The sequence below is a fragment of the Pectinophora gossypiella genome, chromosome 14 (genome assembly GCF_024362695.1).
Source record: "Pectinophora gossypiella chromosome 14, ilPecGoss1.1, whole genome shotgun sequence".
NCBI lineage: Eukaryota > Metazoa > Arthropoda > Insecta > Lepidoptera > Gelechiidae > Pectinophora > Pectinophora gossypiella.
The window spans coordinates 16,059,686-16,086,473 of record NC_065417.1 but is presented as its reverse complement, the minus strand read 5'-3'; the positions used below and the strand labels follow the sequence as shown (position 1 = coordinate 16,086,473).

The window sequence follows — 26,788 nt, the reverse complement described above, 5'->3', positions numbered from 1 at the left end:
GAAGTCGGCAGCGACGCGCCCGCTCCAGACACCACATCCAGCCTGAGCGTGCACTAGAGAGCGCGGGTTACCTTCCTACACAAACAAACGCAGACAAGCTACAACACAAGCACAATGGTACTCATCGCGCATGCTCCATGCATTCAATACGAGTATAAGCCGCAGATTGCGAATAGGTATAATAAAATTTCATACATCTATCATAAAAACTATTCTACAATAAAATTATGTTATTGATTCTACACAAATTAATACTTTTCTCTCTCTCGACACTAACAATGGGGTGAACGTACAATATTAAATGTTATACGAGATAATCTATCAAATAATGTAAATATTACGTTCAATAGAAATGTAATGCGGATATTAACAATAATATAGACAACAAGTATAAAATGTAGAGGGTCCCGTGAGCGGCCCGCGCGCGACTGCAATGTGCTCGTTGGGATGTCCCGGCGGCGGCCGCAGTTACAAATACATAACAACTATACATCTACACATGAAGCTCCCGCAACACCGCTACAGAAACATTACAATTTCCTAACAATGATTTCGAAAAATACAACAATTTTTATAATTGCATGTTCGATCAGAAAGGTAAGGATACATGTAGATACAAAAGTAATAGATCGCGCTATCTTATACGTAGAGAGGTAGACAGGTGCACACACAACACCACGACACGGGACGCGCCCGCGCACCTAATCAAAATTTGGCCTCCATATATTATTATGTTAGGTATACCTTTTAAAACAAATATACATATACCATACATCACTATATTAATTTAAATTAATATTTTTGAACATTGCTTAATAAATATGCGATTTATAGATAATAACTTCGTATTTCCATATACATAATACTGCGACACACTTATATATCAACATATAATTTTACTTTAATGAATATGAATCACGTTAGACGTTAACCGAAGGCAGTAAAGGTGAATACATCAGCGTCACATCAGATCGACAACATCGAGTTATTAAAATATAAAAGATCAAAATCTTATCTAAACTTGTGTACAAACATTAATTAGGTACCTATAAGGCAAGTGCATATCACCACCACCACTGCACCGACAGTCACATCACCCATCCGAGGTCATTCGGTCGTCATCGATGGGCTAGCAAGAGTGCCGGACTTGGGTGTCGGTTTGGCTCTGTCTGTACTACCGACATGGCGCTCCCAGTGGACTGTCTTCTATCGTAGTGGTGGTATCTCAGAACACAACAAGCAAACCGTAGCCGACGCAACGATATGAGAACATCGATCGTTGCTTCTGATTACACGAGGGTAAAAACGGAGTATCACACTCATTTTCGCATTCACAACGCATTATAATAAGGTAACTTACGTATTATCGAACGAAATATAAAAACGGCAGTAGATCGCCGCATAGTCGGCGCATTAACATTATCTATGTAACGTATAACATGATATATCGTGAACATCGCGGTGGATTCAGCAGTCGGCGCGAGTGCGACCGCTAAGGCAGTGTGGCGGGGCGCGCACGCTTTGTACTGAGGACGGGCCGCCCGCCCGCCGCGACAGCGCGTCCCGCCGGCGCCGTTTACATTATTTACTTTATATTCAAATTTTACATCAAATGTTTGCATAGATATCATATACTTATAAATAGTAAAATTTACGAGCGGAGCTCACCAGACACCGTTCACAAGCTAGATTTAGTTTTCGATATCTGCCGATGATACAACGCGGACTATAAATAGTCGCGGATCTCGAGGGTCGAGTGTTCCGGCTCCTCGATTACAAGATCATAAAAATACAAACTATGCGCCGAAGGCCGTGGCCGTCGCCGCGGCCGCGGGGCGAGCCGCCCGCGTGCTTCACGCGCCCGCCGAGGAAGGATTGCACTTCGCATACGAATGGAGAGGCGTTCCCTCGAATCTATTTCAATTCCATAGATGCGTAAAGAAGCTGACACATAGGGGTACGCAGCTGGTGGGCGGCGGCGGCGGCGGCGGGTGGCGGCGCTAGTCCTTGTTGATGGGCGTGCTGCAGGCGCCGGCCTCGTGCGGGCGCCGCTCCAGCGGGGACAGCGCGGGCGCGGCGGCGGCGGCCCGCTCGGCGCTGTCGTCGTCGCCGCACAGGGACGCGAACACCGTGCTCGACGACACCTCGCGCACGTAGCGCCGCTGCTCCGCTGCAACGACGTACAAACGCATACTTTTGTGTCCCGGATACATTAACAGATTTTTGACTCCATTAAGTGGCGAGGAGTTATGTACAATATTATGCAAGTAATCGTTCGTGATACATATATACCTATATAGAGGGACAACACAAAAAACTATAAATATTTAATACACTTCCTCCTATCGGGTGAAAAAAAACCCAAATAATTGATGGTGACTGCGTGACTGGCCAGTCAGAGGAAACTGTCGTCAGCGCCGGCGCTACTCGCTCGAGGTCTTATGTCCTATAAATCTCCCACGCCAATACGTAATATACACAACGCACTTTTATATTTTTACTACTACTTACTACATAGTCTATTTACTGAAAATGATTACATGGTATCTGCTTTTTGATGTACAGCTACTAGAGAAAATGCACGCAACACATACAACAAATGTTGGTATTTAAACCTGTACCTGAAGTTAACAGTAACACGAGCACATAGAAGTGGCTATGTATTGGCCTCTTCGATAGTCGTCAGGGCAGACGGCAAACGTCGTCATGTGCAATTCCGTGCCTGACGTAGCGACAACCTCAAGAGAGGCTCAGTACATGACCCGCCGCAGAATAGCGGATTCACTTGCGGCCCAGTGCGGGATGTCTCCTCAAACTATTACGAATGTATACGAATATCAACTGCCGCAGTACCGCGTCTCCTGACAGCACTACCTATGGAAAGTTATTGTGGAGCCCAGCGTTCATATTATTATAATGGTCCGTCAGGTTTAATTCAATTCTAATAAATCGATATTGGTATAATCTAAACCGGCGACTATGCATGATGACTTTCATAAAAGTGGAAGAAGCGTGTGTGTGTCACGATTGTAGTGAGTGGAACTCCGTGGTCTTTACCTACCCCAACTTATGTATGTGTGTATAGGGATGTGTTGTTATTGGTTGTGAGTGTTTACCGATCATGTTGTGCAGGTTGTCGATGACGACCTCAGAGTTGTATGTGGCGTCGACGGCGCGCTGCAGGAACGCCGTCCACGTGCTCAGTTCCGCCTCCTGCGGACGGGAATAAATCACATATTATAATAACACGCACTCTATCAAACCAATATGTGCAAATGACCAGTGCCGTGTTTATCAAAACTTACAAGTCTACACGTTCATGAGCTACAACTTACTCACAAGTACGTGTAAATTACGTTTATCAAAAAAAGTAGATGGATTGTAAACTATACTTGTGAAATAAATACTGACACTTGTAAAATGTAATTTACATGTGTAGTTTTGATAAACACATTCTTGTAATAATGGTATTTTTTACAAGTTTTTTTTACAGGGCTTGTTAGTTTTGATAAACAGGGCACTGGTGTTATGTCCTCCATCGGTTAGTGCCAAGTATGTTGGGCGAGTCTTCGAGGTATTGCCGTAAGATTGATTCGTTTCCCTATAAAACTGCCGTTGACGTTGAGTGGAACAAAAAGCAATTTTCATGGCTATAGTGAAGTACCTAACATACAGTTTAATTTATTGTGATATATATTTTCCTATGAGTACCTATACCTTTTTTTGGGTACCTATGTGTAATTCATTCGACATATTTAGATACCACAACAGTGCTCGAGCTGGCCCCACGTGTCCTGCAGGTGTGCATCGACCGCGGGCGCGGCCCCCGCGGGCTGCCGGACACATGAAGCCCTACAACCGCGGCTCCTTCAGATAACATTATCCTTTAACCACACGCCCTGGCCCCACTCATGACAACTGGCCCAAATTATTATAATCCAATTCATAACACTAACACGGTTACTACTTCAGTCACAGTACATTAATTAGTTACTAATTTCCAATTCCCTTCGTTAGTTAGGTACGTTAGTTTGTGGTTAGTTTATTTTTGATTTATCGACCGACTTCACAGGGTATATTGGAAAATCTGTCATAGTATTTTTGTAACTCTTACTAACGACATCTAAGTGCTGACGTAAACAGTAATTTTGAATAAAGAATAAGTAATTAGGTCTCGATCTTGTTATCAGTAGTATGTTTGTCCAACGAATGACGGTGGCCAAGTGTTACTGCTCCGTAACTTAGCATAGATTCGCCAGGCGAAAGACTTGGAAGTGCACGGGAACCTAGTTCTATTATTCTGTTTAGTGCGAGGGTTTTACGATACAACATAATACGACGTTAGTGCGTTGTAACGTCTTACGAGCCACGTACCTTTGTAGTCAGTAGCTCGTAGCGCCTCACATAATACTATCTTGATCTACGTCCTACTTATTTCTCCCTAAAGTGGTTTTCTAAGTAGGTCACACAATAAGTCACGTCAAAAAAAAAACCTGTTCTGTTCATGTCACATGTATAGTTGCTGTGTGCACCTAACTACATCGCGGAAGGAGTTGGTACACGTAACGCGGTATCCCGGTAGTTCACGGGGCAAGGTGTGATCACGTCTATATTTGCGGGTGCTGACCCGACCAGGCCCGTGACATCAGCTGTGTGGTGGGCCGGAGCGCAGTGCAGCGACCGGCCGCGGCCGTGACCGCGTCACCGCTATATTTACCCGCTGTTGCTACGAGTATGAGCTATCGCATATCTCGTAACCCGCCCGCCCGCGACACGCGTGCGCCCGTGCGCCTGTCGCACGCGCCACTCTTTACTACTACACATCTCGATGACTTTGCACGAATATCTTACAGGAAAATTCAGCCAAATTATGAAAGGTGAAAGGATGGGTTTTTTAAGTTTAGTTTCAAACAGTTGTTTCATTTGCAAACAATAATTGCTTTAATTGCTTTGAGAAGTTCCACGAAAGTTATTTTCTCTTATACGGTGTGGGTGTGAGCGGGTTAGGTCCTGGTTGGTGATTAACACGCGGTTGCTACATGTAGGCGGAATTTCTCCGGCTCTTTAGAGAAGAGGTGACTCAAGTTGTAAGGTACAGATACTTTCAATGAGAGTTGCGGTATTGCCGATCCGTGAGCAGTGAGTTATCATTCAGGTTGGCAGTGTATCGAGGGCAGCGGCGTGGTCCTACGCACCGCTCTCGCGCTATGGCGTCGCCGCGGCTCCCACGTGCCGCCTCGCCGACAATTGGCGGACAATGTCACGCACTACATCATAAGAACATTTATTTACATATTAAAGTAAACGCTTTCGCCTCGACAAGTCAAGATAAAGTAAGACAAACATCAATATTCCGCTATATCAGAATGGAGGTTAAGAAACCAACCTTCCGGTGAAATTATTGAACATATTGTAGCTGAATGTTGTCAGTATATATTTTATTGGGGTTAATGTAATTGTACATGGCCGACATATCCATCATACGACAGGTGACAGATCAAGGTCGAGTGATACCGGCCGAGTGTGATCAATGTGATCCATTTAGGGCAGTGAATGAGGTAGTGGGAGTATGCCGCGGTGGAGGGACCGGCGGCGGGCAATTAGAGCGCGGTAATTAAAATCAGCGCGAGTCGCAGCCATCGCCACTCGCCCGGGGGCCTCGGGGGCACCACTCTCTGTGGCCGGAACTCTGCCAACCACTAATGTAAATACCGTCTAGTACTAACGCAAAAATATCTCGTTACTCACTGATAAACCTTAAATAAACCTATATTGCAATCCTTACTCGAATTAAAAATTCAAATTATAATCCATTGTGTTTGTGCAACCACTCTTAATTAAAGGTGTCTGAGGACAAAAGAGTCAAGTTGTTTTTAATTAACTAATATGAATTCTGTCCATTATAAAGAGGTTTCGTTTAATTAATTCAACGACTTTACGGCCGAGCTCGACCCCGACGTGCAAACCCGTTTGTGAGATTGTGGTACTTTATCCCACGATCAACAAGTGACTGATTCTAAGAGCAGATAGCTCATTTCGGCACGACCCTGACCTCGCGGCGGCGGCGGGCGCCTGTGAACAGCGAGATACTTTATTTATTCAGCCTGATATACGACCGAGGCTCTATACAAGACGAGACCTTTACCCGGCGGACCCTCGTTTTTTACTGTGTCGCTCGTGCACTATAAGTACTTTAGGCACGGTTACACGCACGTATGTGTAGAGTACGCGTGAGGCGGGAAAGTGGGGCACCCGCGAGGACTACGTAAAGAGGACATAAACACGGAATCAATACTTATCAGCAGATTGCGATTTTGGAGTGCGGCGATATCGTCCGCGACGCGACCTACTTCACTAACATTATCAGCGTCTGGTAAACACCCCCACCTGAATATACCCCTTACATACATATTTATAGGAAACAAATAATATTGACTCAAGATGTAGGTACGTAATGATAATAATGGTAACGAATATTTAGAAAGTACGTTTATTTGCTTATTCATCTTGGCGTCATGTAAAACGGCGACACTGTGATTTTTTCTCTGTACAGATAATTAGGGGGCCATCGGCTAGTTTTACCCTCAGTAAATATTTCATTCCTTAAATAATAATAATAATAAAAAAGTTTCCTTCAGGAAAATCCTTAACTTTGTCTATACCTGAACAAAGGCGCGAGGCAATCACGGATAAACTTGTTGAAGGTCAATGTAACATTTTTGAATTTACGTCATTTCGCAAGGTATTATGGCTGAGGAGAAGAAATGACAAGAAACTGCAACAGCAACACATCTTTTAAATCAATGAGTACCTACTGATAATTTCAACACGTGAAATGAATTGACGATTGATTTGTTACAATTCATACGCGTATGATTGAACTCGTCATCACCAACATCACACACACACACCTCGTAACACGGCGGGTGTGTGTCGCCGCGGGTGCAGCGCGTGCGCGGGTGTCGCCGCGCAGCTCGGCTCCCAGCTTTCACTATCATTAGCGATGATGCGGCTGTCATTAGAAAGTGAATTGCCATTTGTATGCAAATCCAAATCATTGTTCCCAGGTATTGTTACGTTTTTTACGCTCTTGTGCGCGCTGGCGTTGTGTAGCGGCACGTCGAACACACGCCACTCAGTCAATGCGGGAGGACCTCATACGTGACTCGATGAACAATGAACACTGTTTGATAACACCCTTGCATACGCCATACGCGATAATCGTAAATCGCACAAAACGAAAAGAAATTTAATACCTCCTAAGTATGTGGGCGACGTAATGGGTAGGTTACATTATAACGCTTGAAGGTAAATGTGTGCCGTTGCCAATGTATTAATTATAGGCATTCTTCCATACAATAGACACCATCACCCACACGGTTGTGATGTTTATTGAGCACACGTAATTAAATCTCCGAGTGACGGATGTGTGACGCGTCATGTAGCGGGACATGTCCACATGACCCGCTGAACAATACGGCGTGTAACATTTTGTCACATAGGTAAGTTATAACAAATGCTACTGCGCGGTGCACCGTACAGTAGGTACTCTGAAGCTCGCGCCCAGCCGCGGCGAGGGCGCGAGGCCGGAGGAGCTTTTACCACCGACCGGTTCTAGGTTTCACCACCTACAAGTACACTTTCCGGTTCTCGGCACTATTGCCGCTTGCTTGCTAGCCGCGCTAAACCTTTACGTGATGCCTCTAGTCCGTGGATCCAAAAATATTTAGTCTTCTCGATAAGCTTGGTCTAGCTAACAGATGTCTTGTCCAATGTATGGTCTGCGAGGTGAGTAACCCGGTTACGGCACATTAATCACCTGCGCACGCGCCGGTGGCAATAACAACAGATAATGGTGCGATTACTGCGGATTAGCAGCTTGTTGTGACGGCGTCGGGTCGTCAGGAGGCCGCGATAGAGCTATCTCTATCGTTCATAACAAGTTTTCAGAACATCGTAATTCGATTCGGTTAAACTTCCAAAGAATTTTGAACTACTTTGGCAGGAAAACAGCATGTAATTGCGAATGATTAATGAAGCAAAGTTGGTCGAGCTAACGGCTAAATTAATCGAGAACAAAGAGGGCGAGGCGACAAAGTCCTCTTAATGAGCAGACGAGACGGGTTGACGAGCCGCGGTGAGTGGTCGCCCCCGCCGTCACGAGTCACGAGTGCCAACAAGTGCAGTGGATATTGCAGCTCATCATAATAAAGTCGACAAGATCAACATGATGTCATGTAATGTCGCGACGGTCGACGACTGCGGCGCGGCGGGAGGGATGGCACCCTCCGCGCCCCAGCTAGACATGCTCGTCCAATATACGCTCGCGATGCATTTTAAAAACGGTTAATGGTCCCATAGCGTGCACTTATACACTTAATGCGCTGCACGTTTGGCCATTTCGCAACGTAATGGCTATCCAACTTTACGACGGAAATAATTTCCATTTGAAAGCGCCATGCAAAAGACATCAGATATAACCTCTCAGGGACATTAAGATTTCATAGCGCCGGACCTATCAAGGTTTCAATTTTATGGCCATTTGATGAGGACAGTCATATTTGCGACAATGAGGCGGTATTTGAGCTCGTCGGGTACATTTGCCCGCGGTGAAAGCCGTGAGTCAGCAGATCCCGGCTCCTGGCGGCGGCGGGGGGCGGTGCGGGGCGCGCGGGTCACATTACTGCATTAAGCTGTAATCGCACGCAAGTGGATAATGCGGTTAATTGGCGACGCGTGTGATTTCACTGCAGGCCGCCGCCGCCGAGCGATCCTTCGTGAGATAACCACCCTAATCATATTACCAATCTATACTATTTACGTGCGTATACAAGAACGCAACTTGATATACCACAGTTTATATTCCATAGATTTTATTTGGATTTTGGTTTTGGAGCTGGCAGAGGAAGACCTAGAAGGACGTACATTGACCAAATTGGAGGTGTCCTTAGAAAAGGTTTAGTACGATCTACTCTGAACCGGCGTGCGTGTATGAAACGATTGATGAATGTGGAGGAAGCAAGAAAAGTATGTCAGGATGGAAGCAAATGGAGTTCCATAGTCTCTGCCTACCCCTGAAATAGCCGTATATGTATGTATGTATGTAGTTTTTGGTTCTTATAGAACTATAGTAAGTTTTCATAAAATTGAGCACGACAATGCAATTTTGCAATTACACTAATGTAGCGGTTTCCGGGTCACACCGCCGCCGTAACAATCCTTGCCTTCATTGAACAACAAATAGCATACAAGGAAAGAAAGTGAGTGGGCGATAATGAGTCGTATTCAATTGAACTTCCAGCTAATTTCATACGTAAGCAGTTTATCTCATCAACCTGGCACGGCTCAATTCTGAATAGTACGGCCATTGAGTACAACCGCGATAACCGAGCCGTTAACCCGCCTGAGCTTTTAACTCCTGAAATCCTCGATAAGTTACTACCTACTAAAATATTAAGTGTAGCGATAACTAACCGTCTCGTAACGTCTGTAAAGCTGTTCTATGACCGATAGTAAAGCTGTTGTTATAACCGGATAAAGTCATGGCGTTTTTTATGTCGGCGTGGGCGTCGATGGGATCCCACGTGACTGCACCGGACCGAAGTGACGAACTGGCGGTGACAGCGAGTGACGACCATCGCGGGGGTCGCAGGGGGTAATCAGGGTCGCTCACCCGGTCACCCACCCCGCGCACTAATCAGCGTACCATTTATTGACAGTGTGCCGGCTGCCGGCTCCGGCGAGCTGGTCGAGATCGATAGCCTCCGTCTGAGCTTCCATCATACACTGATGGTGTTACGATGACTATCATAGTCAAAACATGTTTGTTTTTTCAACATGTTCTTTACCTATTTGAAGTCATAGTTTTGTTGATGGTTAATGTAATTATAACTATTATCCATAACATCAATTAGCAGTAATTGTTCATCAAGTATATACACAGCTACATGTAAAAGGTCACGGCGCGGCAGTAAAAACTTAAAATCGCCGCGTAGGAGCGTAGGTTTAAATTTCAACCCATATAAAGCGCAAGACTTACTTATTAGTGTTCTTTATGAACAAATACAATACATAAATAATTTGTTAAAGCTTATAAACGAAAAAGCTTTGTTATATACCGACGTTCACCGGAATTCAGTAGGAAGTCACGGATAAGAACCCTCCAGTGGATCCCGTCACGTGATTATAAGTAATTAAAGTGAGGGTTGTAACAACGGTAAGAATAACCAAGGTACTCGTAAGGTATAGTATAGGTGAGGTGAAGGCGGAAGTGGGGCGAGCTTGCAGGGTCACGCGGACCTCGCGGCCGCGGCGGCGGGTCGACCGCCGACACACACACGACCGAATGACTTTCCTTTTCACTTTCCTTGCAAAGCGTACCTCACCTAACTCTGTAGAGCCTGCCTACGGCAAGTAGGTACCTCTATTGAGTCGAGTTTCGAGACCAACTGAGCCGGGATTGTCTTCATTACACTCCCTACAAAAATCCCCGGATCAAGAGATATAAAAGCAAGAGGGATTGTATTAATACTTACTTCGGTTTGATGTAACCGAACTTTATCCTAGCCAACTTGCGAATGCAAATGACATGAATAGTGAGTTTGTATTGAGGAATTGTTATTATGAAGAATGAGTAAGGCTTGTAGCAGTTGGTATGTCACGTGACAACCACAATTACGGCGCCGCACCGGCGTTTGTTCATTGCGGGTGTACGACCGGAGGTTGCGGCCTCCAACCCCGCGCTACACCATTGTTTCTCAGACGCTACAATACAATTGTACTGAATGGTACACTACGTATTTACAATAAACATGTTCCTCGCACAATACATCTTCCTTGTGACATGTGTGATGTTACGTTACCACGGTGTAATTACCCCCCTCGTCCAAATCCGCGAGTAATGTCAGTTTTTGTGTCGCGTATAATTACGTTAGCCCTTGAGTCGACCGGACCCGGAAGCCGCCCGCGATTACTTTACGCGGCGAGGTGAACCCAATAATGTGCAAAAACAGAACAAACTGTAATTCATCATAGTCTATTTGCGCCCGTTTTTGTCGCGATCTAAGTACGATTCTAACGATCCTATTTTCGGAATCAAGTCATTAGTTGCTACAAAAACTTTACCTTTTAAACTTATCGTAATATGAGTAAAACTGACTAAGCACTGTTGAAACACAGCAGTCTTCACGTGCTTCTTAAGCCTGGAAAATGAGCTTTTATCAAGTGTCTTTACCAACGATGCAACATGATTCAGTCAAACTACGTTGACGTATTATTGTAACACCAGCGGTGTCCGCGTGCAGCGGTGGCGGCGGTTGCAACACGCCGCGTGCAGCCGCGACCGCACCGCGCTGCACGTAATCTACGTGAAATTCACCTTCACGCGCTAAATACGCGATACACAGCATTATTAAAGTTGCGCAATCGAAAAGAGTTACCTCAATCCGCAAATAATATAATTTTTATTTCGAAATTGAACAAGACAAGCGTGTCATTGGAAAACTCAATAGGTACAGGTCTATCTCGACAAGCGTTGAGTAAACATTGCGCTCAATTCAAATTTGGCGAAAATCGGGTGACCGCGTTAGTTACAGAGATTGAGATGAGCAAGCCGCAAGTAGGTAAAGGATAAAATTATTAATTACCGGTACCGTTACCGGATCCGAATGTTTAGTGCTGCGGCGCGGAGTATTGTGTTTTTTGCGAACTAACTGTAAACAGGAGGCGTGACGGAGCGATTCGCGACTCTGAGACCTTGCTCCTTGCGAGGAAATAGTGTGATTTAATAGAAGCGCGGGCGTTGCTCCGGAGGATAATCATGTTCGTGTTTATAAACGCCTCGTACGAGTGTTTCAGTAGCGGTTTGTCATGCCTCGCATTGTTTGTTGCATTCATTTCCACACAAGAAGTGCACATTGTCCCACGAGTTGGAACATCCCACGAGGCTATGGCCGATTGCGTTTTCTCTCATTTAAACATCATACATGGAATTGCAATCGTTTAATATGTTAGATAGCAAAATACGAGGTAATGTGAATAAATTTCATTTTCAAAAGTTATGGCAGGAATATCACCTACCAATAACTACTTTTCATTAGTACTTATGTAACGGCGCGCTGGTTAGTTGGAAGGGACGGCGTCAGTTGTACGTTAAAGGACCAGTTGAGTTGAAGCGCTAATGCTTAAAGGGTTCGTGTGCGGCGGGCTGGGGTAGGTAGATACGTACCATCTTGGCGAGCAAGGAGTCCATCTGCGGGCGGTGCGCGGCGGTGAGCAGGTGCCGGATGCGCGCGGCGTTGTCGACGCAGGCCGCCATGCAGCGCTGCAGCGCCGCCGCCTGCCGCGCCAGCGCCGCGCTCAGCGGCACCTCGGCCCCCGCCCCCGCCGCACCCCCGCCGCCCCCGGCACCCCCGGCGCCGCGCAGCACGGACTCCAGCACGTGCGCGTGCTGCGACACGTAGTCCAGGCAGCGCCGCAGCTCCACCGCCTCCTGCCGCTGGCGCTCTGTACAACACAGACACACTCATTATTTAATAAAAAATTACAGCCTAAAGCAAAACGCAATATGGATAATCATCCTTTAAACGAAATAATATCGTCTCCGCCGCCGAGTATGCGTCAGCGCTCCGACTCGTTAGATACCATTGTATCGCCACGTAGGAGTACCTACCGTGCAATACTTAATGACCGCCCGATAAATATGTCCGCTAAATTAAACTCTATGCGCACTGACTCGAGAGTTGATAGTGATGGATTTACGCTCGTAGAAAATAAGAAAAAACGACAGTTCCGCAATAATAATAAATGTGGCACAGGAACAGGTACGAGTAGGTTACAAGTGGCGCAACTGCCTGAAGCTATTTACCTATCGCGTTTGAAGACGACATGTACTATTGAGGACGTGAAAGAGCACATACTTTCAATGGGATCGGAAGCACTGGATATACAATTATTACCACAGCGAAAAGAGCTAGACTTTAGGTCGTTTAAAATTTTAGTACCTAAACAGAATCTAGATACGTTTTTAAGTACAGAATTCTGGCCTAAAGACTTGGTATTTCGACGTTTTAAGGAACGATTTACTAACGTAAGCAATAACAAATAAATATGGATAGTACAATTAACACAATTAAAATGATTACGTTTAATTGTCAGAACATTAAGACTTCTATGCAACATGTCAGGGATCTGTGTGGAGTCGCGGATGTGGTAGCAGTCCAGGAAACGTGGCTCATGCCGCATGATCTCGGTCTGGTTGATACTATCGACATTAACTTTGGCAGTGTAAGCAGATCTGCGATGGATACTTCGAAAGGAGTTATAAGAGGACGCCCATATGGCGGAACAGCCCTACTATGGAGGAGGTCGAAGTTTCCTAACGTCTCCATTGTTGATTGTGGACATGATAGAATTGTTGCTATACACGTGAAAAACGGTAGACATTCTTTTATTATATTTAGTGTGTACTTGCCAACTGATAAGACTGATAACCTCTCAGAATTTACGGACTGCTTATCAAGAATTCATGCTGTAATTGAGGAGTATGACGTTCCCTTTGTTTATATCTTAGGTGATTTTAATGCCCACCCTAGTGCCCAATTTGGTAAGGAGCTATTGGATTTTTGTGCCGAGCAGGAACTGTCTTGTGTAGATATTGATGTGCTGGGAATTACATCCGATACGCATACCTTTGAGAGTAAAGCGCATGGTACCTGCTCATGGTTGGACCACTGTGTGACAACCACTGCAGCCCGCGATACTGTTAAATCAGTCCGTGTTTTATACGGTGTCTATACGTCAGATCATGTACCTTTGTGCATTGATTGTGAACTTGAGATCTGCCGTGGCTCTGTCGTGAGCGGAAACTATGCGTCTCATGGCGATAGGGATAAAATAAGATGGGGATACAGAGATGCTAGTCAAATAGATAAGTATTATGAATATTGTAAGCGAGAATTTTTAGGAATTAATACATATATGACAAATGAATTAAATGTGATATCTAAAAGCAATAATTATTTAGACTCTAGCGACGACTATTTTAAAATAATTGACGATATGTATTGTAAAATTATTAATATTCTACAATTAGCTGCCATTAACAGTTCAATTGCGCAATCTTCTAGTAAAAGAAAACGTGTTCCTTTGGTTGGATGGAACCTTCATGTTCAGGAAAGCCACTCAACTGCGCGTGTTCACTATGACGTTTGGTTGATGGCAGGCAAGCCGGCCACAGGTGACATGTATGACAAGATGGTGAATAGTAGAAAGAATTTTAAAAATAAAGTAAAATGGTGTATTAGGAATGAAGAGACTATTAAGATGGATATACTGGCAATGCATAAAGAGGAAAAAAACTTCCCGAAATTTTGGAATGCTACAAAGAAATTACAAAAGAAACAAAGTCTGCCTGTTGCTGTGGACGGTTTGCAACAACCGAAGGAGATAGCCGAGTTATTTGTTCGTCAGTTTAAAAAAGAACCACTGCCTACACAGCAGCGGACTGAGAACAAAATTCATCCGGTTTCTGAGGAATCGGTGGTGCAGTTTACTGTTGACGATGTTGTTAAGGCGATACGTGGTATGAAAAGGGGCAAGTCTCCTGGACATGACAATCTGAGTATAGAGCACGTCCTTTACGCGGGAGAGCCGCTGTGGTCGATGTTATGTGTGATTTACAATTTATTTGTAAAGTACTCATACCTACCTGACCCTCTTATGCGAACAGTGGTCGTGCCTATAGTTAAGAACAGAACAGGAGACTTGAGTTCGTCGATTAACTATCGGCCTATCTCCCTAGGAACTGTCGTGGGCAAGGTGTTTGAGAGGCTGCTACGGCCCGAATTGCTACGAAACCTGGATATTGAGGATGCACAGTTTGGCTTCAGGCCTGGTGTGTCAACAGATTCGGCGATTGTCAGTTTAAAGTACGCAATGGACTATTACGTTAATCGTGATACGCCAGTTTATGCCTGCTTTCTGGACCTCAGCAGCGCGTTTGACCTGGTGAATTATGAAATTCTTTGGACCAAACTGCGCGGCTTTGGGGTACCTGAATCAATCGTTCGACTGTTGGCATACTGGTACGGAGGACAGACGAACTATGTGAGATGGGGCGACACGACTTCCAACGCATACAGGTTGGAATGCGGTGTGCGTCAAGGTGGGTTAACCTCTCCGGACTTATTCAACGCGTATGTGAACGGGCTGATCGGTGAACTGAGGAGCACTGGTGTCGGTTGCCATATTGACGGTGTTTGTTTTAATAACCTCAGTTACGCGGATGACATGGTGCTCCTCAGTCCATCGATTGGTGGACTCAGAAAACTTTTGTCTGTCTGTGAGAGTTATGCTAGCTCTCACGGATTAAAGTACAATGTGGCAAAAACGGAGATGCTCGTTTTCAGGAGTGGAAAAGTTCCGGAGAGTATACCCCAAGTGTTTTTGAACGGATCGGCAATTCGGCTTGTGCAGCAGTTCAAATATCTTGGTCACATCGTTACTGGAGACCGCAAGGATGATCTCGATATGGAGCGGGAAAGACGGGCATTGTCGGTTCGGTGTAACATGCTTGCGCGCCGATTCGCAAAATGTAGTAGTGAAGTGAAGGGCACACTCTTTAGGGCCTTTTGTCAGTGCTTCTACACCTGCCAATTATGGTATAGACACAAGAGGGCGTCCTTTAGCACCATAAGAGTGCAGTATAATGACGCATATCGCATTCTTATGAAGCTTCCTCGCTTTTGTAGCGCGTCCAGCATGTTTGCCGAGGCGAGAATGCCCGACTTTTTTGCTATTGTTAGGGCACGTATATCTTCATTTTGGGACAGATTGCGTTGCTCTGATAATAGCATGCTTAAAGTTGTTAGCCGAGACTTGACTAGCCCGATGATACGGTACTGGATCAAAGTACATCGGGAATCAAATAAAAAATGATCGCACCACATTTATTTTGTGTTAGTTTATTTTTTTGTGTTATAGACGGTAGGTACTATTGTACCTTTAAGTAATTCGTATTATACAATTATATTTATAATGTAATCATTGGGTTTTTACCTTTAATAAAAACATTTTTATTTTATTTATTATTTATTTATTTAATATATATTTAATGGGAACTTAAGTAACTGTGACCGGCAAATTATGTATTATAATAAACCTATATGTAGGTATCCTACTGCCGGACACCCCTTAATCAACCAGACACAAGTATGGAGCTTACTACACCTCACTGCTTGCTATTATATATTTGTATGTAAATTATAATAGATTCACATCCATCATACATATATTATGGTGAACTGCAAAGTTTGAAAAGGTTAAGGTATACAAGTGGTTAGGGTTATGCTACCATTCCAATATTTATAAAATAATTGTGTTAAATAAGTGCTTCGGAAAGCATGTTAAGCTGTTGGTCCCGGTTACTACTTACTGATGTAAGTACCTAGTCGTTACATGAGTCATGTCAGGGGCCCTTGGCAGCTCAATAGTAACCCTGACACCAGGGTTGATGAGGTTGGTACTCCACCTCACAACCCACATGATAGAAGAGAGAACAAGAATGTAATCATTCAAATACTTTTCATAATTTCTAATGAACAGTGGATGTACAAAAACAAACTACTTTTATACTTATAGATAACAGCTTACATATGGATAACAATAATAAAATTAGCTTAGTCTTTAGATAAGGAGAGTAAAGTTTATAATTTTGTAAATCTTTTAAAAAATTGCAATCTTTACCTGAATACCTACTTCTCAACAATTTGAGTTAAATGTTGTTTATAGTCTGATCTGATATTTATTTTGCTGGTCATCAATAACTTAGTTTGTTGTCTATATTCAAGCATTTCTTTTTTCTCACAATTATAATTATTGTAATTTTTACCTAGTGATTATTAGAAACATTTTAATTGTCAGCAATTTTGTTAATATTAAAAAATATATTTGCCAATCCAACTTAAATCGCAAAATAAACTTCACATTAAAATGATTATACAGATGTTAGCTTGGAATAATAATTTAATTCCATTACTGATTCCCACAAAGTGCTGATTGTGTCAAAATTATTATTGGTCAGTAAATTAATTTATAGTAGAAGAAATAATTAATTTATAACAGTTAGGGTTGACTTTGGCAAACAAAAATAATAAAAGCAGGATATAATATTGGGGGCAAATCTTACCATGAAAGTCATAAATCCTTTGGGTTCTTCGAAGGTATTTCTCCTCTTGCAACTGTCGGTCAGCCTGTGCTTGCTTCTCACGAGCGTCCAGGACCTCCAAGAACGAGGAAAAGAGGGATTTTCGCTCGCTTTGGTTTCTAACGGTTTCTTGCATTTTGATAACAGAAAAATCTATATATGAAGCAAATAATTAAATGAAGATATTTATTGAGAGGAGATTCTAAGCAGCACTATTATTGAAATGAAAAATTGGAACCTAACTAAATCAGACTACAAAATAAATCGAAACCAAAATTCAAAATTATACACGCAACCTCCTCTTTCTATAAACAAATGTCAACTGACTACTGACTGAAGTAGTGTTGCCGCTCGATAGCGCACTATCGATAGTTTTCGATCGAACTATCGAAAGTTTACCATGCAAAAAATGTTAGTATCGATAATTAATCGATAGTATCGACTCTATCGATAGTATCGATTGCTATTTTTTTTCGATACTATTGATAAGTAGTTAAAAAATGAAAAACTACCAATACTATTGATAGTATCGCTCTTCGATATTGCGCAAGCCATCGATGGTATCGATACTATCGATAGTTTTGTACGATCGATATTCGATAGTATTGAATGTAGCATTGTGTGGAACAATTCACACTATTTTAAAGCTCGTATTTAATATATTTTATGTTTCATGGGTGTTTTCGCAATGGATGTTTGGTTTTGAAGTTGGCAATTCTCTAAGCTTAAAAAAACTGTTAAGTGAGTGGGTAAGATTTTTTTACAATACTATCGAAATTAAGGTCCCTATCGATAGTATCGATGGTATCAATACTATCGATAGCTTACTCGATATCGAAGAGCGATACTATCGATAGTTTTTTTTATCAATTTTTTATCTTTGACAGGCTTTTCGGCGGGAAACGGGAACGGGACAGTTGCTTTCTTCATTGAGTAATCTAAATAATTAATACGAAGTGGTGTTTTGTGGTTAATGATCGCATTAAGTTAGTCGGAAGACATTCGCGAGTGTTATTATATTGGAGTATTCAATGAACAAAGTGTATCTGCCTATTTTCGCTTCGTGCCGGGAAGCCGCTTCATAACTCAAAAGTTTATGCGGACTTTTGAGTTAATTCGTTTGGGGTTCGGAGTAGGAGTCTACTCCGAGGGTGGGGGCTTAGGTTTCATCATCATCATCTTTCATCATTTCATTAATCATCAAGAAAAAAAATACGTAAGACATGGCTGTATGGGCATAGTTCCCTTTGCCTTACCCTTCGGGGAAAACCAAAACAAAAAAAAAAAAATATCTTTGACATTAGAGCTGAGCATTAGAGCACGGGAGGAGCACGGTGCACCAAAGACAAAAATCAGAACCGTTCCGGATATGACAAAATGTCAATAATTTGTTAGTACGCGTTGTTTGTTACCTTTCAACTTCAACAATTTGTGAACAATTGAGGCAGAATGGAACACATATGTCTCTTTGTTTTCTATTACAAAATTAAAACACGTTGCATGATTGGCTGAAATTGTACAAGAGGTTTATATCTGGTTTTGCCATTAGACAAAATTGTTTTTTAGGCATTTGTAAACGGAAACGTATTAATGAGAATTGAAAATTGAAGTGAGCGAAGAGCGGCTGTCAAAACAATTTTTATTAAAACTTATAGTTTTTAACGAAATTATTCAGATAAAATGGCACGAGAAAGCAGCGCTGGTTTCGATAGACATATAACAATCTTTTCACCAGAAGGAAGGCTTTACCAAGTTGGTAAGTACACATGGGATTTAGTATATTTTTGCGTTAGGTTAGCAAATCGTATCCTAGTAAATTACAATTGTTTTCAACTGTGAAATGCTTTAGTAAATTTCACCGCTTCTGAGTACAGGTGTTCAGGTTTCATCTAGAAATAGAAATATTTCAATACATAGTTACAGAATTTCATTTACACGCTAACCTATGACTCGGCATAAACGATTTAACATTACATATTCAATACATAGGACAAGATACCTACTCAATTCAGAAGCCCACTGTGGTATATTATACGATTAGCAAATTATAAACATCAAATCGTACATACCTACTCTTACATTACAAATTGTTGTTAATATTGCAGAGTATGCTTTGAAAGCGATCAACCAGGGCGGGTTGACATCGGTGGCGCTGCGCGGCGCGGAGGCGGCGGTAGTGGCGGCTCAGCGCAAGGTGCCGGACCGCCTGCTGGACCCCACCTCCGTCACGCATCTGTTCCGCATCAATGACCGCATCGGCTGTGTCATGACTGGCATGATTGGTACATTTCAAGATCCTTAATTTGTCATATATGCTTGTATTGTTTTTTTTTCTAGAGTTTAAAGAATGACAAATATCTTCTCTACTTTTGGTTCTAGGAAGAGATTGCTACTCAGCATTAAGGCCACTTAATGTACTCCTTATTTCTCTTTTGTATCTGTATCTATAGACTATGGTACTTCTTTGTAGTTTTTGAAATCACATAACATCATTGCAGTTGCTTTGAAAAACAATGCAATGATGTTATGAGGTTTCAAAAGTAGAGAAAGAAAGGTTTGTAATAAGAAAGTGTTATCAAGGCTCATGGATACTATAAGTAAGAGACATGTTGCCAGAAATATGTTTTTAATTTCAGATCTTCTAATTCTAATTAAATCTATTCCACTTTAAATATAAACTTTATGAACACTCTAATCTATTAAACATATGGTGTATTTTTAAATCAGTTACGGAGTCTGTATTAATGACTTCAGTACTTGAATAATACTTGTGCAAATAATTTTGTAAATAGACTATTAGTTGTTCGACAATGTTGCACAACAGTGTGGGATGTTGCCAGCTGAAGCGCAACACGTCACATTGTTGTAGAGACGTGATGCGCAAGAACACTAGTTCCTCTGGCGACATGTTGTCTATGATAGACGTGTAGTATATGCGTAGACAGACGAATGTTATTAAATAAATGTTCAACATGTTGGGCAATATGTCGCGCGCCAAATGTTGCCAAGTGGGAACACAGCTTAAAGTGTGCAAATGTCGTTGTTTTACTAAACGTTGTTGTTGTGGTCGGCAGCGGACTCGCGCTCGCAGGTGCAGCGCGCGCGCTACGAGGCGGCCAACTGGCAGTACAAGTACGGCGCCGCCGTGCCGCCGCACGTGCTGTGCCGCCGCGTGGCCGACCTCTCGCAGGTGTACACGCAGAACGCAGAGATGCGCCCGCTCGGGTGCAGTACGTATACTTTTGCAACTAAACCTCGCAACATGCTTGGAAAATATAATGAGGAAAGAGTTTATGATGCTCTACTTTTTAATTACACCTACAACACTTTAACAAATGATAGGTGTTTCCACAAAAGTCATGTGTGATGCATAAAAAACATTTATTTCCTACATTGTAATTATTTTAACACCTATTTTTTTTCGTGTAGTGAATATTATTTGTATCCTTAGGCATGATGCTGATCGCGTATGACGAGGAGAGCGGTCCGTGCGTGTACAAGACAGACCCGTCGGGCTACTACTGCTCGTACAAGGCGGTGGCGGCGGGCGCCAAGGCCACGGACGCCAACGCCTACCTCGAGAAGAAGCTCAAGAAGCGCGCGGACCTCAGCACCGACGACGCCGTGCAGCTCGCCATCTCCTGCCTCAGCCAGGTGCTCTCTGTCGACTTCAAGTCCTCCGAGATCGAGGTCGGCATCGTCACCAAGCAGAACCCTAACTTCCAGTAAGTCATCTTAAACTGTATTCTGGGTACTTTATGATTGTAGGTATAGGTATATGTAGAAAGATTTTAAAATGTTACATTTTTTCACAGGGTGCTTACAGAGACTGAAATCGACAGACATCTCACCGCCATAGCCGAAAAGGATTGAAATCAATAAAATTGTCTATCTTAATTTTTTAATAAAATCTCCTATGATTACAATTTATGCTATTTTTTTTACGCGAAAGAATCTATGAACATGCCCGCATCTCCGAGCGGGACGCGCCCGAGGACGGCCTTGGGCATCTCGGACACGACGTCGGTGAAGTTGTGCACGGCGCAGCAGAACACGAGCCCGTACACGGGGCTCTCGTAGTTGCGGTGGCGGCGCAGCTCGTGCAGCCACGCCACGCGGCCGCACTGGCTCTCGCAGAACACGGCGCCGCGGATCTCGCTCACCGCCACGAACGGGTCGTTGAGCACCACCAGGGCGAGCGCCCTGTCCCGCTGCGTGTCGTGCACCACCGTCCACACGTATTTGGGCACGGGGAAGCGGCCCGGCGCCAGGTACACGTCCCTGCGGCCCGCGCCGACGCGCAGCGACATGACGCCGTGCGTGCCCGCGTACACGTCCACGACGCGCGGCCGCGCCGCCCGCAGCAGCCGCGCCACGTCGCGCTGCAGGTGGCGCAGGTTGCCGGCCGCCACGCCGCGCCACGCCGCCACCGAGTTGGACACGAAGTCCGCCACGCGCCCGTTCTGGTCCTCGAAGTACGACCGGCTCAGCAGCCGGGCCGAGGTGAGCGTCTGGTCGGCGAAGGAGAACCTGTCGTACTTGAGCAGCTCGTGCAGGCGGCGGTTCAAGCGCACGTCGTCGGAGTAGAGGCGCTCGGCGTCGTGGCGCGTGCGCGCGTCGAACATGTGGTTGAAGTTGCCCAGCAGGCTGAGCGGCGACGAGGCGGCGGCGCGGGCGGCGGGGGCGGCGCGGCGCGGCGCGGCGGCGCGCGCCCAGGCCGCCCGCGCGCGGTCGGCGTCGAAGCACAGCGCGCCCACGGCCCGCGCGCCCGCGCCCGCCGCGCGGTAGGCGCGGCCCTGCAGCGGGGGCGCGCAGTGCTCCACCTGCGAAACGAAACGAACATTTTACAGTTGGCCCGGCTTAATTAATCGAATGCTATTATATCTACGACGAGTACATACGGTTTGCAACACATCCTCGAAGACGTTCTCCTGGCACCCGAGCTCCAGCAGGTGCCGCAGCGCCGCGTCGTGGCGGGCGCGGTAGCGGCCCGCCTCGCACACGGCGGTGACGGTTTCCAGCAGCGGGTACAGCAGAAACCTGCCGCCGGCGCACGCCAGCACCACCTCGTCGCCGGCCGCCGCCGACACGGAGCCGTTGACGGCGCGGTGCGACGTCACCAGCGGCATGTTGTCCGGGACACACTCCCGGCACTCCAGCTCGATCACGCACCCAGCTAATACAGACACGTAACACGTTAGACGTAGCCGACACGATAAATCGATTGTGAGACGCGATCCATCAATTTAAATAAGTTCAATAATGTTCGACAGCAAGTATACTATATATTACTGATAAGACAAAAAATAAGTTTCAATGAATAGTGTAAAACTAAATAAAAAATCAACATTAAAATGGTTTATAGAAGAATTTAAAACCACTTACGGTCAGTGAAGGACGCGAGGCTGAAGCAGCACATCAGTATAATACCACGCAGCACCTTCCCCATTGTGTGTATCGATGCGCACGTCCCGGAGCGCGGAGCTGGACTGTGTCCGATAGCAGCTCCCGTGACTCGTGACCCGTGATAACGACGCCACTCGCTCCAGTAAACAACAATCACTTGATCACCCTCATTATTCATTAATGACCGTCTGCTAAATATGGGCTCTCTCGGAAGTGTTTGTTTATTAGATTCTGAATTAGACAAAATAATAAGTCCCAAAAGTAACTTGGTACTTGGAAATAAAATGGGACTGTAACTTGGGGCGCCAGGAAGTAGGTACTTGTGTTAAATGAAACGTTATTGAGAAGTAAACATTTTGATATAACGCTTATTAGTCATCTACGCTACAATAACAAGAGGTCAAACTCGAGGAAGACGTACAATAAAAGGCCATAATTACGATAAGTAGTTTAATATGAACATAATATACAATGCCATTGTTTATTTATAAAAGCGGGTAAAAACTGACACATACACCGTACGATAAAATAGTAATTTATTCCTCAACGTATATTATCACTTAATAACTACCTAGTCATCGGCCAACCTGCGAGAAATGACCCGATACCGTCATTTGCAGCGAGTTGGGCGACTTGCCTTGCAATAACGACTGTGTACAAGTTGATTCAACTGACCAACCATGATTAACATCAGGTCAGGTGCGTTTCGACCATCGCAGCAAATTTGTTGTACAGCAACATACAAAGCACACCTGACCTAACGACAACCAATTTGATTTGATATAAACTAAATGCATGAGGTGTGGCAATGCTTGCGATAATTACATTATACATCACGATAGAAGAGAACGCAGCCGCCACACAGCCGGCGCGGTATTGCTTATACAGATATGTCGATGATGACGCGACTCCAAGCTCGTGCGGGGGTGGCTCCCGTGCGGTTGCAATAGCCATACATACCAAACTTAAGCTTAATATTTAAGCAAAATATGCGAGTGTCGTGCCGAAATGCATTACCGAGCAAACTAAAGAAGTAAAAACATAAAATCAATAAAACTCCATTGCAACACCATATGTAACCAGTATGTAACGATTTAAAAGACTTCAAAGCAGCCTCAAAATGCGTCTTCAAAAGTGACTGAGCAGCGAGAGAAACACTCGAAAAGTTCAATATAATGTTACCTACTGTCTATCCTACAAACATTTAATCTCGGAAACAATTTCATTACTTATTCAGTGTTATGTTATAAACTGTGGTTTATGTGTATAGCAAAAATCTGGCAGTCTTGACTGTTAGTCCTCGACGATAATGTCGCGTATGTACAGCTCCAACTTTACATTACCTAGAACCAAAAAGTAAGCCTGTTATCCTATCTCCGTTGCAGTGTGGAGCTCGCTGACACCAGGGCCACACCTTATACCCTTAATTAACATTTACTAACTTACAAAGCTGTTATTAAAAAATATGAAATACATCAATAGTCTAATCAAGTTTGCGACTTATCGGGAGTATAATTTTACAATAGTTTAATCTTAAAATATGTAATTGAATATACAGACTGCTTCTTCAATTTGAATTTGTATTGCACCCCAATTATTATGCGACTAGATGGCTCGATTTTCACTGTAACACAGACACGGTTACAATGATAGTGCGGCCGAGTGTCCGTTGTCCAAGACAATCATTGAATGTGTCAGAAGTTGAGCGTGTAAGCAGAGTGAGATTGAATGTATACTACATCAAAGTAATCTTGATAAGTCCTAGCTTGCAGTTAACGACACAATGAGACCAGAGATTCTATACATGATAAAATCAAGTGTCGCTGTCAACGTAACACGTAATTATAATGCTCTAGTAGTGTGGCAACTTAGCGAAGAGCGGGCGACCTCGTGACGTCAGTTGTACAAAGTTCTCGTTCTACAAGCTAAGCTGACATACTACATCTTAATATCTCCGGGATCATACATTCCCGTAACCCCGTAGCCACGAATCCCAATATTCTAACTTTCAAAATAAGGAGGAGTACCTGCACATATTCACCACGTGGTGCAAGATGGAAGCCCCATTTCTCTGTCAGACTCGGGGACATAAACAAGTCTTAATTTTGAAGCTCTATTGTGTTTGGAAATCTGGGACAATATTCACGTACAACATTTTGTCTGTCAAGTGGTCTCAGGGAAGTTACAGCTAACAGGTGAATAAATGCGAGTAGTCCTTAACTTAAGTACAGCGACGAGGTGTGGCGTGCGGGCGGGGCCGGGGCCGCTTACGTGTTGCAGCAGGCGCGCGTGGGCGGCGCGCGGCTGGGCCGGCGCTCCACGGCAATGCGCGCGTGGTCGGCGTCCGCCTCGCGGCCCGACGTCTTGTCCAGGATGGCCTCCGCCAGCTCCGAGAACGCGCGGTCAATGTTGATGTTGGCCTTCGCCGACGTCTCCATGAACCGGATGCCATGCTCGCGCGCGATCTGCAGTCACATGACACACCACATCAGGATAACATGGGAATTTCATGTTTGTAGTTTATCACATTTTCCTCTTGCATTTTTTAGTTCAGAGCATAATGGTATAAATAGTAACAACAAGGAAGTACCTATTATGTATGTTTAAAGTGTATATTTATAATAACACCATGGGCAACTATTATGTTATAATTACAAAATGAATAAATAATTAGCAATAATAACCCCTAAATACTTCTTATTACACCACACCTATGCAAAACAATAACAAACATTATGGAATAATAAAACAAAAATATGCCAAAACATACTCATTAGTTAGTTATCACCAAATAACTAATGACCAAAGTTAAATGAATATTATTAAATAGCAGACATTTGCAATGATACACTGACAACTACTTAATATGAAATAGTTGGTAAAGTGATGTAGTATACTAACATAACACAATTTTTAGTCAACAATGAGTCAGTGTGCTCACTATGTGCACATTTAGTATGTGTATGTGTTAATTAATGCCAAATTTTCACCTGTAATTAACAGTATACTAGCAGTTCTGTTGGTGAAGTCACAAAACAAATTTCTCCTTATTACCATTTTTACTTCAGATTCAAAATTATAGAAAAAATATGTTCTATTGATATTTTATTTGTTATGTGTCTACCTTTTATTTATTTTAATTGTTAAATGATGCATTACAAGGCCATCTATTGTTGCATTTTCTTTAATTTTGATTTCAGTGTCTTGCATATTTCCATGTTTAAAAACCTAACTACTCACCGCTTCTCCACGCTCTTTGCTGACGACTCTCTTCTCCTCCATATCACACTTGTTGCCCAGGATCATCTTCTCCACATCCTCATTAGCATGCTGTAATACACAGTACATTTAATGCAACAACAAATACATATCAGTATCAGCAAAATGCCCTTAAATAAGAGTAGTTTCCTAAATGTAGGTAGATAGTAAATTATAATGTAGACTAACCTCATCTATGTTTCTTAACCATTTAACAATATCATCAAATGTTTTTTCGTTTGTTATATCATAGACCAGCATGATGCCCATGGCCCCGCGGTAGTAGGAGGTGGTGATGGTGTGGAAGCGCTCCTGCCCCGCTGTGTCCCAGATCTGCAACTTGATCTTCTTACCCCGCAGCTCCACTGTCTTGATTTTGAAGTCGATTCCTGAAAATAATAACACCTCAGTTATTGATGGGCGTGGCTTGCATGTGATAAGACGAGATCATTCATCTAATGGTGGGACAACATCTATGGAGCAGACACGACGACAGGAACAGGAATGACGCTCTCAAGGATATCGTAGGAGTGCGTGGTCCGTAATGTAATACTCTCAAGATTATCGCGCGTTAAACGAAAACAAAGATACCTTGTTCATATTACGCGTAAGTTCAGCGAAATGCAAAATCACAAAGATGGTCCTTACCGATAGTGGATATAAACGTCGTCGTAAAATGGTTGTCTGAAAATCTGAACAATATACATGTTTTACCAACGCCGGAATCGCCGATCAGAAGTAATTTGAACAATAAGTCGTAAGTTTTCTTGGCCATTTTATGCTTATTGGAAAATAAAAATCGAGAAATGCAAAAATCGTACGATCCGTTCCGAAAACGTGACAGCTGAACACAATGTTGCTAGCGTAAATAACTGATGATGTCATTGAACATTTTTTCATGGCCTTGAACATTTGTTGATT

At 43.7% G+C, this 26,788-nt stretch overlaps 5 protein-coding genes across 5 annotated transcripts; 2 read left to right on the top strand and 3 right to left on the bottom strand.

Annotated features, from left to right (window-relative positions):
- Positions 1 to 412: 412 nt before the first annotated feature.
- Positions 413 to 17,509, bottom strand: LOC126372624 (uncharacterized). The gene is made up of 4 exons (XM_050018451.1): positions 17,186 to 17,509; positions 12,227 to 12,504; positions 3,117 to 3,213; positions 413 to 2,170 (listed from the first exon to the last, which is right to left on the bottom strand). Exons 1-4 carry the CDS (start codon positions 17,337 to 17,339, stop codon positions 2,001 to 2,003), a joined length of 699 nt encoding a protein of 232 aa, XP_049874408.1. The 5' UTR covers positions 17,340 to 17,509; the 3' UTR covers positions 413 to 2,000.
- On the top strand, positions 12,513 to 16,019 carry LOC126372623 (uncharacterized). The gene is made up of 2 exons (XM_050018449.1): positions 12,513 to 15,163; positions 15,408 to 16,019. The coding sequence occupies exons 1-2, from the start codon at positions 13,108 to 13,110 to the stop codon at positions 15,446 to 15,448; spliced, it is 2,097 nt and encodes a 698-aa protein (XP_049874406.1). The 5' UTR covers positions 12,513 to 13,107; the 3' UTR covers positions 15,449 to 16,019.
- A 1,279-nt stretch (positions 17,510 to 18,788) lies between the features above and the next one.
- LOC126372616 (proteasome subunit alpha type-6-like) lies at positions 18,789 to 21,129 on the top strand. The gene is made up of 5 exons (XM_050018440.1): positions 18,789 to 18,959; positions 19,309 to 19,485; positions 20,278 to 20,433; positions 20,655 to 20,928; positions 21,019 to 21,129. The coding sequence occupies exons 1-5, from the start codon at positions 18,884 to 18,886 to the stop codon at positions 21,074 to 21,076; spliced, it is 741 nt and encodes a 246-aa protein (XP_049874397.1). The 5' UTR covers positions 18,789 to 18,883; the 3' UTR covers positions 21,077 to 21,129.
- On the bottom strand, positions 21,088 to 22,978 carry LOC126372615 (uncharacterized). The gene is made up of 3 exons (XM_050018439.1): positions 22,589 to 22,978; positions 22,105 to 22,379; positions 21,088 to 22,026 (listed from the first exon to the last, which is right to left on the bottom strand). Exons 1-3 carry the CDS (start codon positions 22,785 to 22,787, stop codon positions 21,145 to 21,147), a joined length of 1,356 nt encoding a protein of 451 aa, XP_049874396.1. The 5' UTR covers positions 22,788 to 22,978; the 3' UTR covers positions 21,088 to 21,144.
- A 67-nt stretch (positions 22,979 to 23,045) lies between these two features.
- On the bottom strand, positions 23,046 to 26,733 carry LOC126372617 (ras-related protein Rab-10). Its single transcript, XM_050018441.1, has 5 exons — positions 26,516 to 26,733; positions 26,057 to 26,256; positions 25,850 to 25,939; positions 24,881 to 25,074; positions 23,046 to 23,952 (listed from the first exon to the last, which is right to left on the bottom strand). The coding sequence occupies exons 1-5, from the start codon at positions 26,640 to 26,642 to the stop codon at positions 23,949 to 23,951; spliced, it is 615 nt and encodes a 204-aa protein (XP_049874398.1). The 5' UTR covers positions 26,643 to 26,733; the 3' UTR covers positions 23,046 to 23,948.
- Positions 26,734 to 26,788: the final 55 nt, after the last annotated feature.

Coding starts and splice junctions, on each gene's coding strand:
- LOC126372616 (XM_050018440.1), top strand. CDS start 18,884: ATGGCACGAGAAAGCAGCGCTGGTTTCGATAGACATATAACAATCTTT. Junction 20,434..20,654: donor GATGCGCCCGCTCGGGTGCA/GTACGTATACTT, acceptor TTGTATCCTTAG/GCATGATGCTGATCGCGTAT. Junction 20,929..21,018: donor AAGCAGAACCCTAACTTCCA/GTAAGTCATCTT, acceptor ATTTTTTCACAG/GGTGCTTACAGAGACTGAAA.
- LOC126372623 (XM_050018449.1), top strand. CDS start 13,108: ATGGATAGTACAATTAACACAATTAAAATGATTACGTTTAATTGTCAG. Junction 15,164..15,407: donor GGAATGCGGTGTGCGTCAAG/GTGGGTTAACCT, acceptor GCTCGTTTTCAG/GAGTGGAAAAGTTCCGGAGA.
- LOC126372624 (XM_050018451.1), bottom strand. CDS start 17,339: ATGCAAGAAACCGTTAGAAACCAAAGCGAGCGAAAATCCCTCTTTTCC. Junction 12,505..17,185: donor AAGGATTTATGACTTTCATG/GTAAGATTTGCC, acceptor TGTGTTGTACAG/AGCGCCAGCGGCAGGAGGCG. Junction 2,171..3,116: donor CAACCTGCACAACATGATCG/GTAAACACTCAC, acceptor ACGTCGTTGCAG/CGGAGCAGCGGCGCTACGTG.
- LOC126372615 (XM_050018439.1), bottom strand. CDS start 22,787: ATGAATAATGAGGGTGATCAAGTGATTGTTGTTTACTGGAGCGAGTGG. Junction 22,380..22,588: donor CCTCGCGTCCTTCACTGACC/GTAAGTGGTTTT, acceptor TGTCTGTATTAG/CTGGGTGCGTGATCGAGCTG. Junction 22,027..22,104: donor TCGAGGATGTGTTGCAAACC/GTATGTACTCGT, acceptor TTCGTTTCGCAG/GTGGAGCACTGCGCGCCCCC.
- LOC126372617 (XM_050018441.1), bottom strand. CDS start 26,642: ATGGCCAAGAAAACTTACGACTTATTGTTCAAATTACTTCTGATCGGC. Junction 25,940..26,056: donor GGTTAAGAAACATAGATGAG/GTTAGTCTACAT, acceptor TGTGTATTACAG/CATGCTAATGAGGATGTGGA. Junction 25,075..25,849: donor GCAAAGAGCGTGGAGAAGCG/GTGAGTAGTTAG, acceptor ATGTGACTGCAG/ATCGCGCGCGAGCATGGCAT.